At 36.7% G+C, this 15,434-nt stretch overlaps 1 protein-coding gene across 3 annotated transcripts in view; it reads left to right on the top strand.

The window, feature by feature from the left end:
• The window catches only part of LOC134663144 (protein trachealess), a 188,463-nt gene that overhangs the window by 12,179 nt on the left and 160,850 nt on the right, over window positions 1–15,434 (top strand). For all 3 annotated transcript variants that reach the window (XM_063519490.1, XM_063519498.1, XM_063519506.1), the window contains exon 2: window positions 14,916–14,948. In XM_063519490.1, the coding sequence (XP_063375560.1) occupies window positions 14,916–14,948 (33 nt within the window). The remainder of the gene's footprint in view (window positions 1–14,915; window positions 14,949–15,434) is intronic.

Here is a 15,434-nt window from a genome sequence, read left to right on the forward strand (position 1 = left end):
AATATGAACTCTAGGGATTAAAGGATTTTTTTTTGTTTAATAAAATTAAGGAAGGAATTATGCTTGTGTTGAATGTGCTTTATGAATTCTTACAGTAGGTAGCACATCACGTAACTACATATTTCGAAAATTTAAATTGCCATATGTACTGTAAAACTTTGTACGATACATGTGCGAATAGGTAATTCGCAACTCGTGTCGATTTAAAACACTGCCTTCGGTCGTGTTTTAAATTAATAAATTATCGCCACTCGTTGCGAAATTCCTATTTCGCACTTGTATCTTAATGTACTATTATAGGTTTAATAAAGTGATTATCCCATTTATACCTTCCTTATTTAAACATGCAAGAAGAGCAATGCGGTTTAATATATTATGTTTTTCTTTACAGTATAATAATTTGTGAATGAGCGTTATCTGAGGCGACAAGAGTCAATTTATTTGTGTGTATTCACTTAATTATTCGTTTGATAATTTTTAACGAGAGGTAGCGATGTTTTTGATGTTTTATGTAGTTTTGATGGTAATTTAATCGGTCGGTTGAGGTTCATCATTATCAGATTACAAACTGTAAAAGAGTAAAAATTAATACTTATCAATTGGATAGCTATTAATTAACTTCGTTTACTGATCATTAAATTTTAACAGGGAAGTAGTAACAAGTTTACTAAGAGTCTACTAAGTTAGGTATAACTTAGTAGACTCTTAGTAAACTTTGCAGGCTAATAAAATTGCGGGTTGCTGCCAGTCTCTTCGGCACGTATCACTGGAGATTAATTCGAGGGATTTCTTATAGTTATCTACTTACTGAAACCGACAGATGTCGCTGATACAGTTTCCTTTTAACAATAGTTTTATGCACGATACATTATAATGGGAAACGGGAAATCAAAACTCAGCTATGTGCCTCTTTATCGCTCGAATATGCAAGAGTGATAGAGAGATTAGATAAACAAAATTTCGGCTTGTGACGGATTGTGGAAATGGCGCCCCCTACGCAGTACGCAGTTTCGCGTAATATTTCCTATTGAAAGTGAAAATTAAATCCAATTGCGCTTGATTTGAACATAAAGATTATTCTTCAAAACTCGTTTTTTTTTACATGTTTGATATTGTTGATTATTTTGTCTAGCCCCTCGGCCCGACTTAGCACCTCGCGCCGTGAGGCCGGCCGCCATTATCGCAGTTCCATCGACGCCGGCGCAATCAATAATTTCCTATCAATGACCACCCGCTTATTACCCGGGAAAAAACAATAACTGTACGGAGATTATTGCCATGCTGCCCGTGCTACAGGTTATGGTGGATATGGTCTTTTTGTTCATAAAAAACACATATGTCCAGGTTGTCCATATATGTATGTATAAATCAACGGGTTTTGGGAAATATGGGATTACGAGGGATTATTTGGGATTACATAATATATATGCAATTATTTGAAGTAGGTACTTTTGAAAAAATAGTTAATTAGTCATCCGGCAAGAAAAAAGGTAGGTAGGTAGACCCCTCGTTTCCCAGGACCTCTCAAATCCATACAATTCCGGCTCATATTTGAGCCACTGGGATCTGACAGGTTAAATATCTCATAAGCGTAACGTATGTCTTGTTATGATTCGGGACATTCTAGTGTCCAGAATATAACGCCCAGGCCCAGGTCACCTATCATTTGTTTAAAATCATCGACAGGTGAAAGTTCTATGAGTTGACGTGTAAGCCTTAGGCATTTAATTGTCAAGCCGTAGGTCACCATAGGTTTATTTTGCCTTAAGTCTGTGCGATATATACCGTTTTAGCTTTTATGTGAAGATTGTGAAGGTGACGAAATTGTTAGTGATATTTTCCTTTGCCCGCTCCTACAGCGCTGCATCAGTAACGCCACAGCAGTGACGTTGCAGCATTCGCCATCCGAATCTCAGCCTAAGAGATTCTCAGAAAAAAGATCTGCAATGTCAATTTGACATAGGTACTGCCGTATTCGAACTTCAAGATATTCACAAGAGACGACACGTACTAGATCCATTCTAGGTACGTAATAGTTTAGATTTCAACTAGTTCTCTTTTGCAGCGCAATTCGGGCAACCAATGTCACTTTTACGATAAATCGTGTTAGATATCTATTAGATGGGAATTAGATCTCTAAGTAATACCCTGTGGTAATCGTTCAAGAGTATCTCCAGAATCGCGGAAATGTTAAATTTGACAGGTTAGATCTTAAACATATCGTTATCGTATCTTGGCGATGTCGAAAAGATATCTTTTAGATGTCTATTACAAAATCCGAATCGGGCCCATAGTTTTCAGAGTTCCACTCGGGTGACGATATCTACTCGCCGCGCCGTATCAACAGGACAGGTCGCTAGTGCAGTTTGGCCCGCGCTGATAATTCTCCACGGTAATCTTTCAACCCGTACAGTTACACTTTACTTGGATCCATATGTCAAATTAACATATATTATGGGATTGCTACATAAAAAATTGCAACGTCAATTTGTTGTACTTTCTACAGTTCCATTTCCATTCGGTTGACGGTACCTAGTCGTATCAACAGGTCGCTAGCCGCGCAGTCTGCCCGCGCCGATAATTCTTGTAATCCACGGTAACCTTTCACACTTGCGCACTGATACTTAGTGTTGCGTGTGCGCCGCGCTGACTCACTCGGGTTTATGGTTTGTACTATAAACCATGAATTATAGCAACGAAAGATAACGGGTTATACATATTTAAAAGTTTTAATGTGAGAGCTGAGAAAAGAGTAAAAACTACACGTACCTAAAATATAGTCATGAGTAGGTAATGGGATAAGTAGGTCGGTAGGTATAATCTGTTTGTAATATCATACAAAGTATCTATTTATTATTTATTTATATAAAATAGTAGTACTTAAGTGTTGCGAGATTTACTGAATCATGGGCTCTTGTCGTAGGTAGTTTTATTGTTAAGTTCACAAATACTTAAAATTAAAAGTACCTATAAAATAAAACCCGGTTGATTACTTGAATGTAAAGTATACTTAATCACACAGCCAAGTCAAACCTAACGCTAACTTATACCGGATAATAAAATTCTACCAAGTCTAAATGACTTTAAACGAGCTGAATAAATAAGTACATTCATGAAATCTTGAAAATGGTCCCTTCTTTTCTTTGTCAATCAGGAGCAGAGTCGTCAAGCACAGTGAAACCCTGCTTATAATGTGCTCTCCTAGAGTCCTTTGTCCAGCGAGAGCGTGAGCATATGAAAATTCTCAAAAATCATAACAATTCGTGTGTAAGAGGGCCGCGTTCCCGCTAGCGAGTAATGGCGGTCATTACAGCGATCATTACCGCCGCGATTATTGCGGCAAACACGTTGCTTTGATTGTTTATAGGCTCCACTAGACATTTATCTTACTTGGGTACCTGTCTGTCGATTTAGTTGATTATCATCACACTTGATCACACGTTATCGTGATAGGTATCTATAGATGTAATTAAATTTTAAGCAGAACCATCATCTACTTAGTTACAAAAATAAGATGAATTTAAAACAACAAAAAAGAAAATTGTCTGCCTAGTGGGTTTACCCGCGACGTTTATTACCAGAGGTAACGTTCTACCAAGTACCGACACAGTTATCGAGCTTTTTGCCTGATCGCGTTTAGGCCATTATGTCTTGTTTTGCAAATTAATTAAACATTTTGTGATATACCGTTGCGTATTTTACTCTTCCATGAAAAATCTCGTAAAATTTGATAACCCCATTATCTTTTATATAGTAATGACAGCAATTAAGGTGCGATAAAACTTAAAGAAAATCTAAACACGCTAAGTTTAATTATTCTCATTCTGAAACATAAGTAGGCATTGAAACCAGAGTTGGACATATAATTGAATATCTATTTTGTAAGTCAATATGTTTATTTTTAGCTTTTTCCTTAGTTCTAGCTCTAACACATTATAGGTACTTTTAAAATGTCATTGATTTCACATTAGTTATAATTTTATTATGCGTTTAAATTAGTTTTGTTCATGGACCTAGAATATTACGGACAGAGTTTCGCTTACAACACAACTGTGATTCCAACATCCACCAGTTTCATAGTATTTACGCGTGACACACACACATTGACAGCCCACATCCACCAGTTTGCCGTCAGACGAATCGAAACGTCATTGAAGTAAACATGTAGAAGAAAAATATAAAATATGCCGGCATGCGTAGTTAAATCCTGCTAGAATTGTACCGATCGAAAGAAAAAAAAGTCACGGAATAACTTTTCATACTTAAGTTTATCAATTAGTACGTAAAATCACGATAATTTGTTGTTTATAAATTATCAAACTGCAAAACAGGAGTGTGACCAGTAACATGAATAGGGTAATTTCCCGAAAGTAGGGTAATTGATACCCTTCTTATTAAATCATTATGTATTAAGAGATCATTTAGGTAAATGGTTAAATTATTGATTGTGCATTTCAAACTAGGTCGGTATGGTAATTTCCCGATACTAAGGAGATTAGACGCTTACATGCATGTTTGATAGTTAACGTTGGTTTGTTATGTATTATAATTTTTTTATTGAAAACCAGATATGTTTCAAGTTAAATGTATAAATAAAAAAAACATGACGAACTGATTTCATTACGATGCTAAATATCATTAGGTATTGAAAATAATATTTGCACAAAGTAATTGTGCAATATTGCGCATTTTCAAGACCTATAATATCAGATACGTGCACACTTTTTTTATTGTCTAACGTAAAACTGTCCTAGTTTTTTTTATTTGAAAACAAGGACGATATTAAAAATAATTGTTTCACCATTAGGGGAGAATTTGTGTGACATGGTAACACTCGTCTACACGCACACATTCAAACCGTCCGCCATTGCAGTGTCACAGTTTGTCTTAGGTGACAGTCCGTCCGTAATATTCTAGGTCCATGGTTTTGTTCATAAAAATTATTATTCATCAGGAGTTTCCCTAACGTTAAATAAAACTATGAACTACGATCGAACTCTGAACTCATAAACTCCCATACACTTTACTAGCAAAATTAAGTCTAAGCGCAATTTAAAATATTTTTGATCCGCACTATTAGAACGTGTTAATGTCCTCCGTTATCACATAAAGGCGCTTACACACGGTATTTTCTGCAGCGCCGTAATGCGGCCATAGTCGTAAAATAATATTCCTTAATACATTATAATAGTCCGGGGTAATGTTGGTAAGTATTGGAATTACAGGGCGGCGGGCCGGGCCCCATATTGGCTCGGGTGTGGCGCGAGTGGGAAGACGCAGCGGGCGACAACATATATCACAACATAGCTGAAAGAACACACTAAATCAATTAATTCACTTCAAGCTTTAATGTACAAAATTAAATAAAAATAAGTTTATTTTGCTCAACCCTGTCATTCCACTGAACGTATAGCATTTTAACAATAAGTGTATACATTGCTATGTTTCGACATTTCGACATATATTATGGATTATGGCATCTTATAAAGCATCACGTCTTAAATTACCCCGTATAATTGCATAAAATAATTGTTTTAACTATTGTCAAGGCATTAAAAACTAACCTTATAAGTGTTATGTGTGTGTATTCCAAATGAGCCTACGAGTTCAGAATAATCCCACGTGCTATAGTTCCAAATAATTAATGGAACCGTTTCGCGTTCATAGTCTGCACCGCGTCGATAGCGAATCCATCGCGGCGTGTGATTGGCCACGGGTGGCGAAATGGACCGATCGGATCCCATCCGACGACAGATCACTGTTGAATTACGAGGGGCGTTCAAAATATTCTCGGTATTGATATCTTACGACCTCTTCTAAAATTTCTTTCGTTACTGGCCGCTAAGGTTTATTCATTGACATTAAAAAAAAGTATAATTCGAACCGAGATGGTCTTTTGTTTTTCTGCAATTGCTGAACAAACATGAACATCATGTGCGAATTGACAATGTTAACTAAATTAGAACATCGATGCGTGATAAAATTCTTGACAAAACAGGGTAAAAATCAAAAAACCATAAAAGAGGAAATGGATTGTGTTTACCGTGAGTCTGCTCCTTCTTTATCTACCATTCAAAAGTGGTCAAGCGAGTTTAAACGCGGAAGGGAGAGTATTGAAGATGACCCTAGACCTGGCCGGCCTGTAGTAGCTACTTCACAAGAAAATATTGATAAAGTGGAAAAACTTATATTGGAAGATGGTCGAGTGAAGGTAAAATCTATAGCACAAGTAACCAATCTCTCTATTGGTACCGTACATGATATTATACATGACCATCTTAATATGTCAAAAGTAAGTGCAAGATGGGTTCCGCGAATGCTGACTCGGCTTCAAAAAGACATGCGTGTAGCTTGTTGTTCCGATTTTATTGACCTGTGCGGTGAAAATCCCTGATGAGGTGCTGCAAAGAATAGTTACTGGAGATGAAACCTGGGTTCATCATTATGACCCAGAGAGTAAACAAGAGTCCATGCAGTGGCACATTAAGGGTTCAGCTCATCCCAAGAAGTTCAAGGTCATCCCTTCAGCTGGCAAGGTCATGGCCACGATATTTTGGGATTGTGAAGGAGTATTACTAATCGATTATAAAGAAAAAGGTGTAAATATCACAGGACAGTACTACGCTAACATTCTACGTCAATTAAAGGATGTAATTAAAGAAAAGAGGCGAGGAAAGTTAACCAAAGGTATTCTGCTTCTGCATGACAACGCCCCCGTCCATACTGCTCATATTGCCAAGGCAGCTATTGTTGAATGTGGGTTTAAAACTGTTACTCACCCACCGTATAGTCCGGACTTAGCCCTCAGCGACTTCTTTTTGCTCCCCAATCTTAAAAAGGATCTGCGTGGAAATAAATTTTCTGACGATGAAGCATTGAAGGCGGCAGTGGAGGAGCATTTTTACACGAAAGATAAAAAATATTTTTACGAGGGATTAAAAAAAATAATTGATCGATCTTTTAAGTGTATGAACATAGGGGGGGAGTATATTGAAAAATAAAAATATCAAACTTTTCGTACTTGTTTGTTTTCATTCTCATACCGAGAATATTTTGAATACCCCTCGTAGGTAGAGTATTCATTGAAATTTATTAAAGAATAAGTTTAAGTGTGCCACAGAAAAGAAATACAATTCATTTATCTAGATATAACTTATCTTAATCTAACTCGTCCGGTTTCCTCTTCGCCACTATGTTTTCGTTCATCGTATGTGGGGAAGGATTACTGGTGAGTTTATTTCTACGAACAGGGTTTAAACCTACATTAGGTTTGTACCTGTACTTACTAAACAATTCAGTCATTTAACTCTAATGTGTGTACAGCTACTCTAGAGTTTACACGTTTACCATTAAATTTCTAATCCATTACCAGATTTCCATAGCTCAAGCAGCCATAAAACCTTAGCGTAAGCTGACACGTGTACAGAGTTAGACAAACAGAAGTGCCAAGTTACTGTGGCGACAGCGAAAAGCTATTAGTGGCAATTATGCTGTGCAGGTACTGTACTGTGCGAGATAAGATTATGTTAAATATTCAGCGGCGCCACGGCATAAGTTATTTCTAATTATTTTATGCAGCTATTTAACATGCTTTTGTTTAGCTTGCAATAATAGTAAATTTGCCTTTGGCGCCAATTTACTATGTATATAGTTTTTTTTTTTGCTCTATTGCTGTGGATTCGATCAATCTCAAAACTTTCTTTTTCAAAACACAGACCTTTTAGTTTTCTAACTTGTTTCCGAACTACAAGCGTCAGTTATGATTTCTCATCGGTATTATTCTGCAGGTATGCGTGTGAATCGCTTACTACCACCTAGTAAGTCGCTGTTGTTATGCTAACTTGACTTAAGCGTAAGCACCGACAATAAAGGATATTGCCCTAAATAGGTGAACTATTTTCAAACTGAATGACGTACCTATTTGTTCAGCGTGAGCCTCGAGGCCTTAAAAGCAGTCCTTTTACTTGCGTGAAAGGGTAGAAAGCTTTTGTATGGACGCCCTTTCAAAGTCATACTTACATACGTTGTCAATACAATTCATGGTGCATTATGATACTAGCTATTAGTATAGATAACATGGCTATTTAGGTTATATCTACAGAAGCCTTGTAAGTGTAGGTAATTGAAAGTAAATTGAAAGCAGTGTTAACTACGTTTCCTATATGCAACTTTAATAATTGTCTGTGATTAGATAAGGGAATATCTTCAGATAAGGGAAGTCATAATGTTTTTACCGAACCGATATCTAATAGTACATTTAATTTTAAAGACAAATAAATTATATACCTAATGTAGTGTAAAAAACCTATTAACAATATAAAGTAATAATTGTATTAATCTGAATGCGGCTGATTATTTGTACGTAGTAAATCAAACAAATTGTACTTATAAACAACTTAACCACTGTAACGTCATACATTTTTCAAATATCTAACTCAGAATGTTCCATAAAACATGTGTAGAGCGACCGAGACTGCGAATTTGCCAATATCGCCACACGTGTTTACACCCCATAGAGAATTTAATAAAACACCTTCTGAGATTACAAATTTGTACTGCCGGGATTGAAAACGCCGCACACCTATAAACTCTAGGCATTAAAGTTTAAAATTGAATGAAATTTCGTTAGGAACAGACAATGGTTTCCGCAAATCTGGCGTGTGTAAAATACAATGAAATATTGAAGGAATGTAATCCTCATAAGCAAGTCATACGTGAGATCATAAAAGTATACTTACCTTTACTAAACTCTTTAAGATATTTGGCCTATTTTGCGATATTAAAATATACGTAGGTAGATATATTTAAAGGCACCCTTTCTGTATGGAAATATCTAAATAACAAATAGTTATAATATGTATCTATTTTGCTTGAAACTTTTTGAACTACCTACTAGTAATAGTAGTACTTACTAGTAGTTTAGCCTTAAGTGAGTACTTTGCTGGCAAAATGGCAAATTGTTAGCGTCTCTATTTTGTTAGTTTCATCAAATTTCTTATGTATGTGTATGTATATGTATTCTAATATGTTATATGTATTATGTATGTATTATTTATATGTATTCATTGTATTTGTTTAGTTGTATGAGTTGTGTAAAAGTAGGTACCTACTTTGTTTTGTAATTACAACATGATGTTGCACCGCCTACAAGTTATCTGCTTTGTCCGAAGGTTGACTGGTAGAGAATGCGTTGTAGCATTAAGTCCGCCTTTTGTACGTTTGTATTTTCAGTTGTGCAATAATGATTAAATAAATAAATAAATAATACATGTATAGGTTTTAACCTATTACACATAACATAACCTAACCTATTAACATTAACACTTCTCGTATTTATACGGGAAGTGTTAATGTTATACATAAGTACATAGTTTTTTTTTAAATATAACAAAGGTTATCTTAGGAAGGTTCCGAAAATAAGTGTGACCTGGAAAAAGAAGCACAGATGTTGTCTGGAAATTTTGCCAAGTATTGGTCGCAAATACGTGTTACTTTGTTGAATTTCTTTTAGACTTGGCGCATTGTTACTTTTTACTATATGTATCTAATTGATCGTTCCGCATAATGTTATGCCTGTAACGACCATTCACTTTCACAATCAAATACCACTCAAGATAAAAAATGCATTGGGATTTTCCAAAGTCGCATTCCAAGTTCAAACGTAAAAGGCAATCGGATTCAGTTTAGCTCCGGCTCTCGATGAACGCTGCAATTGTCAACAGCCGTGCCGCCATTTTGCATTTTGGAACGCAGACCGCTCCGATAGAAAAACGAACTAAATCACTATCATTTTCAACACTCATTTCTACTAAACATGTTCAACTTAAAGTTCAGTTTTGCCTGCAAAAATTCAGCCCTGAAAGTCTTTTGTCGATTGTGAACCTGCCATTTCGAAAGGCACTTTTAGCTTTTCTGAGTGGTGTTGACATGCTAATGTGACGATCAATTTGGCACGTTTTAGAATTTCCATGGCATTTTTTTAATTGATTGCGTTTAACATGGGTCGAGTTTATTTGTTAGTTTTTGTGGATTTTGAGTCAATATAATTAATGCAATTTAAAAGCTATGAACTTTGTGGACAATAAAAGATTTTTTTTAAATGATTGTTGTGATCAGATCTCATGTCTCACGGTATTCGGTAAACCTAAACACGCATTTTTTTTAAATAGGCCAAATCGTTGTACAAACGTTAGGGTTTATTCGGGTAATTCCGGAAATCGGGTAATCCCGAAAATCATTGTAAAATCACTTGTATTCCGTTGTAGTAAGAGTCAGCTTTCGAAATTATCCACCTTAAATGAAAATTTCCGTGACTTATTTCACTGACTATTATCCATTTATTTCCATCGAAATTCCATTTATCAAGGTTTCACTATATAAAGTACTATAGGACACGTTTCGAAACGGGTAATTACACCTCACCCATGACCCAGGCCCGTTTCCGAACAGTCTGCCCAAACTTACGCCATAGAACGCACCTGATGCCACTACTTGTATGCAAATGCTTGATTTTGTGACTAATTTATTTTATACAGGATGTTTTTTCAGCCCGCAGCCATATTTGGTATGCAAGGTGATTATGTTACGTATGTTGTACTGAAGAACTTTTATCGAATACCTAATAAAATGAAAATTATAATGAGACCAACTTCAAAATTACGCAAAAAATTGGTTGTTTCTTTATGTTTCTATGAGACAACCATCAGTTTTCTTCTCGATTTTGGAACACACATCTTGTAAGATGACTCTTTCAGATATTATAAAAGAACCTAACCTCGTATTTTTAAATAAGTTTATTAGGTTATATATAAGATATTGTCAGTTAAATTTCAGTATTAAATTATCTAACCCCGGTTAGTACCTAAGTACCAATAAAAGCCATTAAAAAAAAACGAAACGATATCTTAATTCAAATATTAATATCAAAAGTGTTCCGAATATGACAATTGAAATTCGGCACACGTTTAGCGTGTTCGCAGCACGTGGAGTTGGTAGGTGTCGGAATAAAATTACAATAACATGCATCCTGCGGTGTCGGCGCACTGATGGCAGGGTAATGTCATGTCATATTGTATCACATGCTCATGTCATGGGTACGATCTTAATTACTTAATCGGCAGAATCGGGAGACGGCAGTCCTTTGTCTTAAGCACACTCTCCGTTACTACACAGACAGGAAAACACCAGTTTTTGCGTGTTTTCTTGATCTTTCGAAAGCCTTCGATCTGGTGTCCTATAACAGACTTTGGCAGAAACTGTACGAGGAGACGTCATTACCCGGGGAGCTGGTGGAACTGTTCAGATATTGGTACGGCCATCAAACTAATGTTGTAAAGTGGGCGGGCTCGCTATCCGACGAGTATAGGTTGGAGTGCGGGGTCAGGCAGGGGGGGCTTACATCGCCCAGACTCTTCAGCCTATATGTCAACCGGCTGATCGAGGAGCTCAGCAACACCATGGTTGGATGTTCAATAGACGGAACTTTCGTAAATAACATCAGTTACGCGGATGACATGGTGTTGCTGAGCCCGTCGATAGACGCCCTTAGGACGCTAGTAAGTGTTTGTGAGCGGTATGCGGAGGCCCAGGGTCTCAAGTACAATGTCTCTAAAAGTAAGCTGCTGGTTTTCAGGGGAAGAACTGTCCAATTAGACGACGAAATGTTACCTCCGGTGAGACTGAATGGCACTCCTCTTAAAGTAGTAAGAGAATTCAAGTACTTGGGACACTGGGTAACCGCATCGCTAAAAGATGACGTAGATGTGGAAAGGGAGCGTAGGGCGTTGGCGGTAAGAAGTAATATGTTGATTCGTAGGTTCGCAAAGTGTACTAGCAACGTTAAAATCACCCTTTTTAAGGCGTACTGTCAGTCATTTTACACTTGCAGCCTATGGATCAACTTTACTCAAAAAACTTACAGCGCCCTACGCGTCCAATATAATAACGCTTTTAGGATGCTGTTGGGGCTGCCGCGCTATTGCAGTGCTAGCGGTATGTTCGCGGAGGCGCGCACCGACGGCTTCCACGCCATCATGCGCAAGCGGGTGGCGTCGCTGGTGCGGCGCGTACGCGGCAGCGCCAACAGTCTACTAGCCACAGTCGCAGACAGGATGGATGGTATGGCGCTTTCTGGGAGTACTGGATTAGCCTTCACGCTTGTAATAGTTAAAGTTATAGTAATAGATTATACATAGATTAGATATACTAACATAGGTTAAGAGTTATAATAATAAGTTATTAATATAATATTATGGAAACTATTTTCTGAAATAAATAATTATTTAATTTAATTTAATACCCTAAACAATCGTTATTGATTTTCATTAGTTTAATAAATGCATGAGTGGTAGAGAGCTCATTATATCATATTCATATTTACTTACGGAATAAAAATAAATATTTGCAGAATAAAAAGTATGCGAAATGATTACATTTACAAAAGGTTTTTTGTAAAATGACCATTTGCGAATCTTGTTTTTGTGAATTAATAGTTAACCATCAGACAGAACATCGCAAAATTATCTCAAAGTAGTTGTAACTCGAAAATGGAACTTATTAAATACATATTGAATTAGTAGGTGTGTGTACATTTCTAAATTATACTCATTGCCGCAATCCGCAATTGCCGCATATATTTTTGCAATAATCTATCCGAATTATGATTATAATAGTAAATATGTATAGTAAATCAACTTATCGTTTAACTTCATAATTACATCGGAGCATGAGGTTTTTGATTGTTTGTTTGACTCAAACTTTGAAGCAATCGGCAAAACTAATATTAAGCCCCGTATTGTTATTGTAAATGTGAAGTAACCGTAAATACAAGTTTCAAGTTTACGTAAAACTAACATCTTTATTAGTTTAAAACAAGACGTAAAATGGTGTGAAAATTGCTTTAGCACCAAACAGTGAAAATCGGCGATTCTTTTCATAAAAATCCTTAGTGTGTTGCGCTACATTAAACAGCTTTAGTCAAATATTTATTAACTTATATTCTTATGAGCTTTGAAAACATGTTAAAACTGGCAAATCGGTGTTTTATAGTTGTGCGTAACGCAATAGGTGAAGTGATGTCATACCTATTCTATTATTTTTTTATTATTTCAATTATGACGCGATTTGCTCGAAATAATCTTTTCATTAATCTAGACTCCGACCACGTCAAGTTTGCACCGACTTGGCTCTTTAAAGGCCTGTGCACACCGGCTTGCGTGTGCTTGACGTGCGCGTGCGTGTGCGCTAAAATGTTGGAGCCGCACACGCACACGTCACGCAAGCGGTGTGCCGTCTTTCAGAAGGATATGTATACTACAACGCTGCACGCGCACGTGCACGTCACGCACACGCAGCCGGTGTGCACAGGCCTTTAGCAATGCCACCCGGCCGACTTACCCCCTTATTATTCAAAAAGCGGCCAAGTGCGAGTCGGACTCGCCCATGAAGGGTTCCGTATTTAGGCGATTTATGACGTATAAAAAAAAACTACTTACTAGATCTCGTTCAAACCAATTTTCGGTGGAAGTTTACATGATATTGATATTTATTGAAAACAAATTTTACAGCATTACAGCTAACACCAATGCACTGTAAAATTAAGTATTAAAATTAAGTAAGTAATAATAAAGCGATTAATAAGCTACCAATTGCATGTTTAATTCGCAAAAACGTAAAATATCTTTCAAAAGTTTACGACTTTGGTCGGCAAACAAGTCGCAGTCAGGTGCAAAAGATAAAAGATTATTAAGGAGTGTCCGGGAACGGACAATTGGAGAGTACTGGTGTGCAGTCGTGTGAAAGGTTACATTATCCATTATTTACATGGTAATGTACATCATATATTTTTTTTAGTTTTATCATTCTCTTATTTTAGAAGTTACAGGGGGGGGCACACATTTTACCACTTTGGAAGTGTCTCTCGCGCAAACTATTCAGTTTAGAAAAAAATGATATTAGAAACCTCAATATCATTTTTAAAGACCTATCCATAAATACCTCACACGTATGGGTTTGATGAAAAAAAAAATTTTGAGTTTCAGTTCGAAGTATGGGGAACCCCAAAAATTTATTGTTTTTTTTCTATTTTTGTGTGAAAATCTTAATGCGGTTCACAGAATACATCTACTTACCAAGTTTCAACAGTATAGTTCTTATAGTTTCGGAGAAAAGTGGCTGTGACATACGGACGGACAGACAGACGGACAGACGGACAGACGGACAGACAGACAGACAGACAGACAGACAGACATGACGAATCTATAAGGGTTCCGTTTTTTGCCATTTGGCTACGGAACCCTAAAAACTGAACGAGCCTCAATCAGTTAATTTATGTTTTATCCATTTCTTAAAAACACATGAGTCAAAACGATATAGCTATTTGAGGCTTATAGCGCGTTTATGATTAAACTCCATTAGTATGAACAAACTCTATAAAGGAAACCTGCCTAAGGAAACATTTGCCGTCCCTCTACTCCCGTAAAGTCCTACCGTCTCGCCAGAGGCAAATATAGTTATTTTATTAATGTGGACAGTGCAATCCAAACTTTAAAGGGCCATGGTTAGTAGAAGAAATCAGTGATATAAGATGTTCTTAAGTGCGGTGTACTTAGCTGCTGGCGCTGCATTATTCATCCGGTGCCTGGGAGGTCGCGGGCGCAGGCCGGTCTAGTTGCACATGTACCTACATCGAATGAGGCGGTTCGCACTATTAGGTCCAATTGAAAAAAATAGGTACTTTTGCAATGCAGGTAATCGTGTCGCCTGAGTTAAATTAGCGTACGAGTTGTCAATTTGTCACTCGGCTGACACACAACACTCACGACAACTTAATTACTAAATTCCACAAAGTCGAATTCTCTAATTATCACAATTAACCATCAACAGAAAAATAACTAGTTTTATTCTGTTCTTTTCAGATATCGAGACGATCCACTATGCTGGTCAGACAGGTACGTAACTGAATTTTAAAAACTAGATTTAATTATGTGTAGGTACCTACTACCTACTTATATATATTACTTAAAATAGTGTACTAAATCAGTAAATAATGATTGCATGCAACCAACTTCATGTAACGAGCTTGTAAAAAGGGCAATTATTATTTCATATTATAGTAACCCAACACAAAACACATCGCAATTTAAATTTCTAGGTTGTACCTAATTCCTTTAATTCAAATTTTACATTTCTGTCAAAGCCCGCAGATTAGGCTAAGTCCCTCCGCAAACTATGCAAATGCTTGACCACTATAATATTTTAATCGCGGCCACGCGATCGAGCGATATAATCCTTTGTTTAGGATTTGGGCCCATGTCAATAAAACATTTGGGAAGTGAAACTAAAACAATAATATAGGTCGGTCAAACCCACTTCAATAAGAGGTGTCTGCTGTGGACAATACGAGTACAATAATAGTAAACGTTCCGGGTTCCAGG

The sequence above is a fragment of the Cydia amplana genome, chromosome 1 (genome assembly GCF_948474715.1).
Source record: "Cydia amplana chromosome 1, ilCydAmpl1.1, whole genome shotgun sequence".
NCBI lineage: Eukaryota > Metazoa > Arthropoda > Insecta > Lepidoptera > Tortricidae > Cydia > Cydia amplana.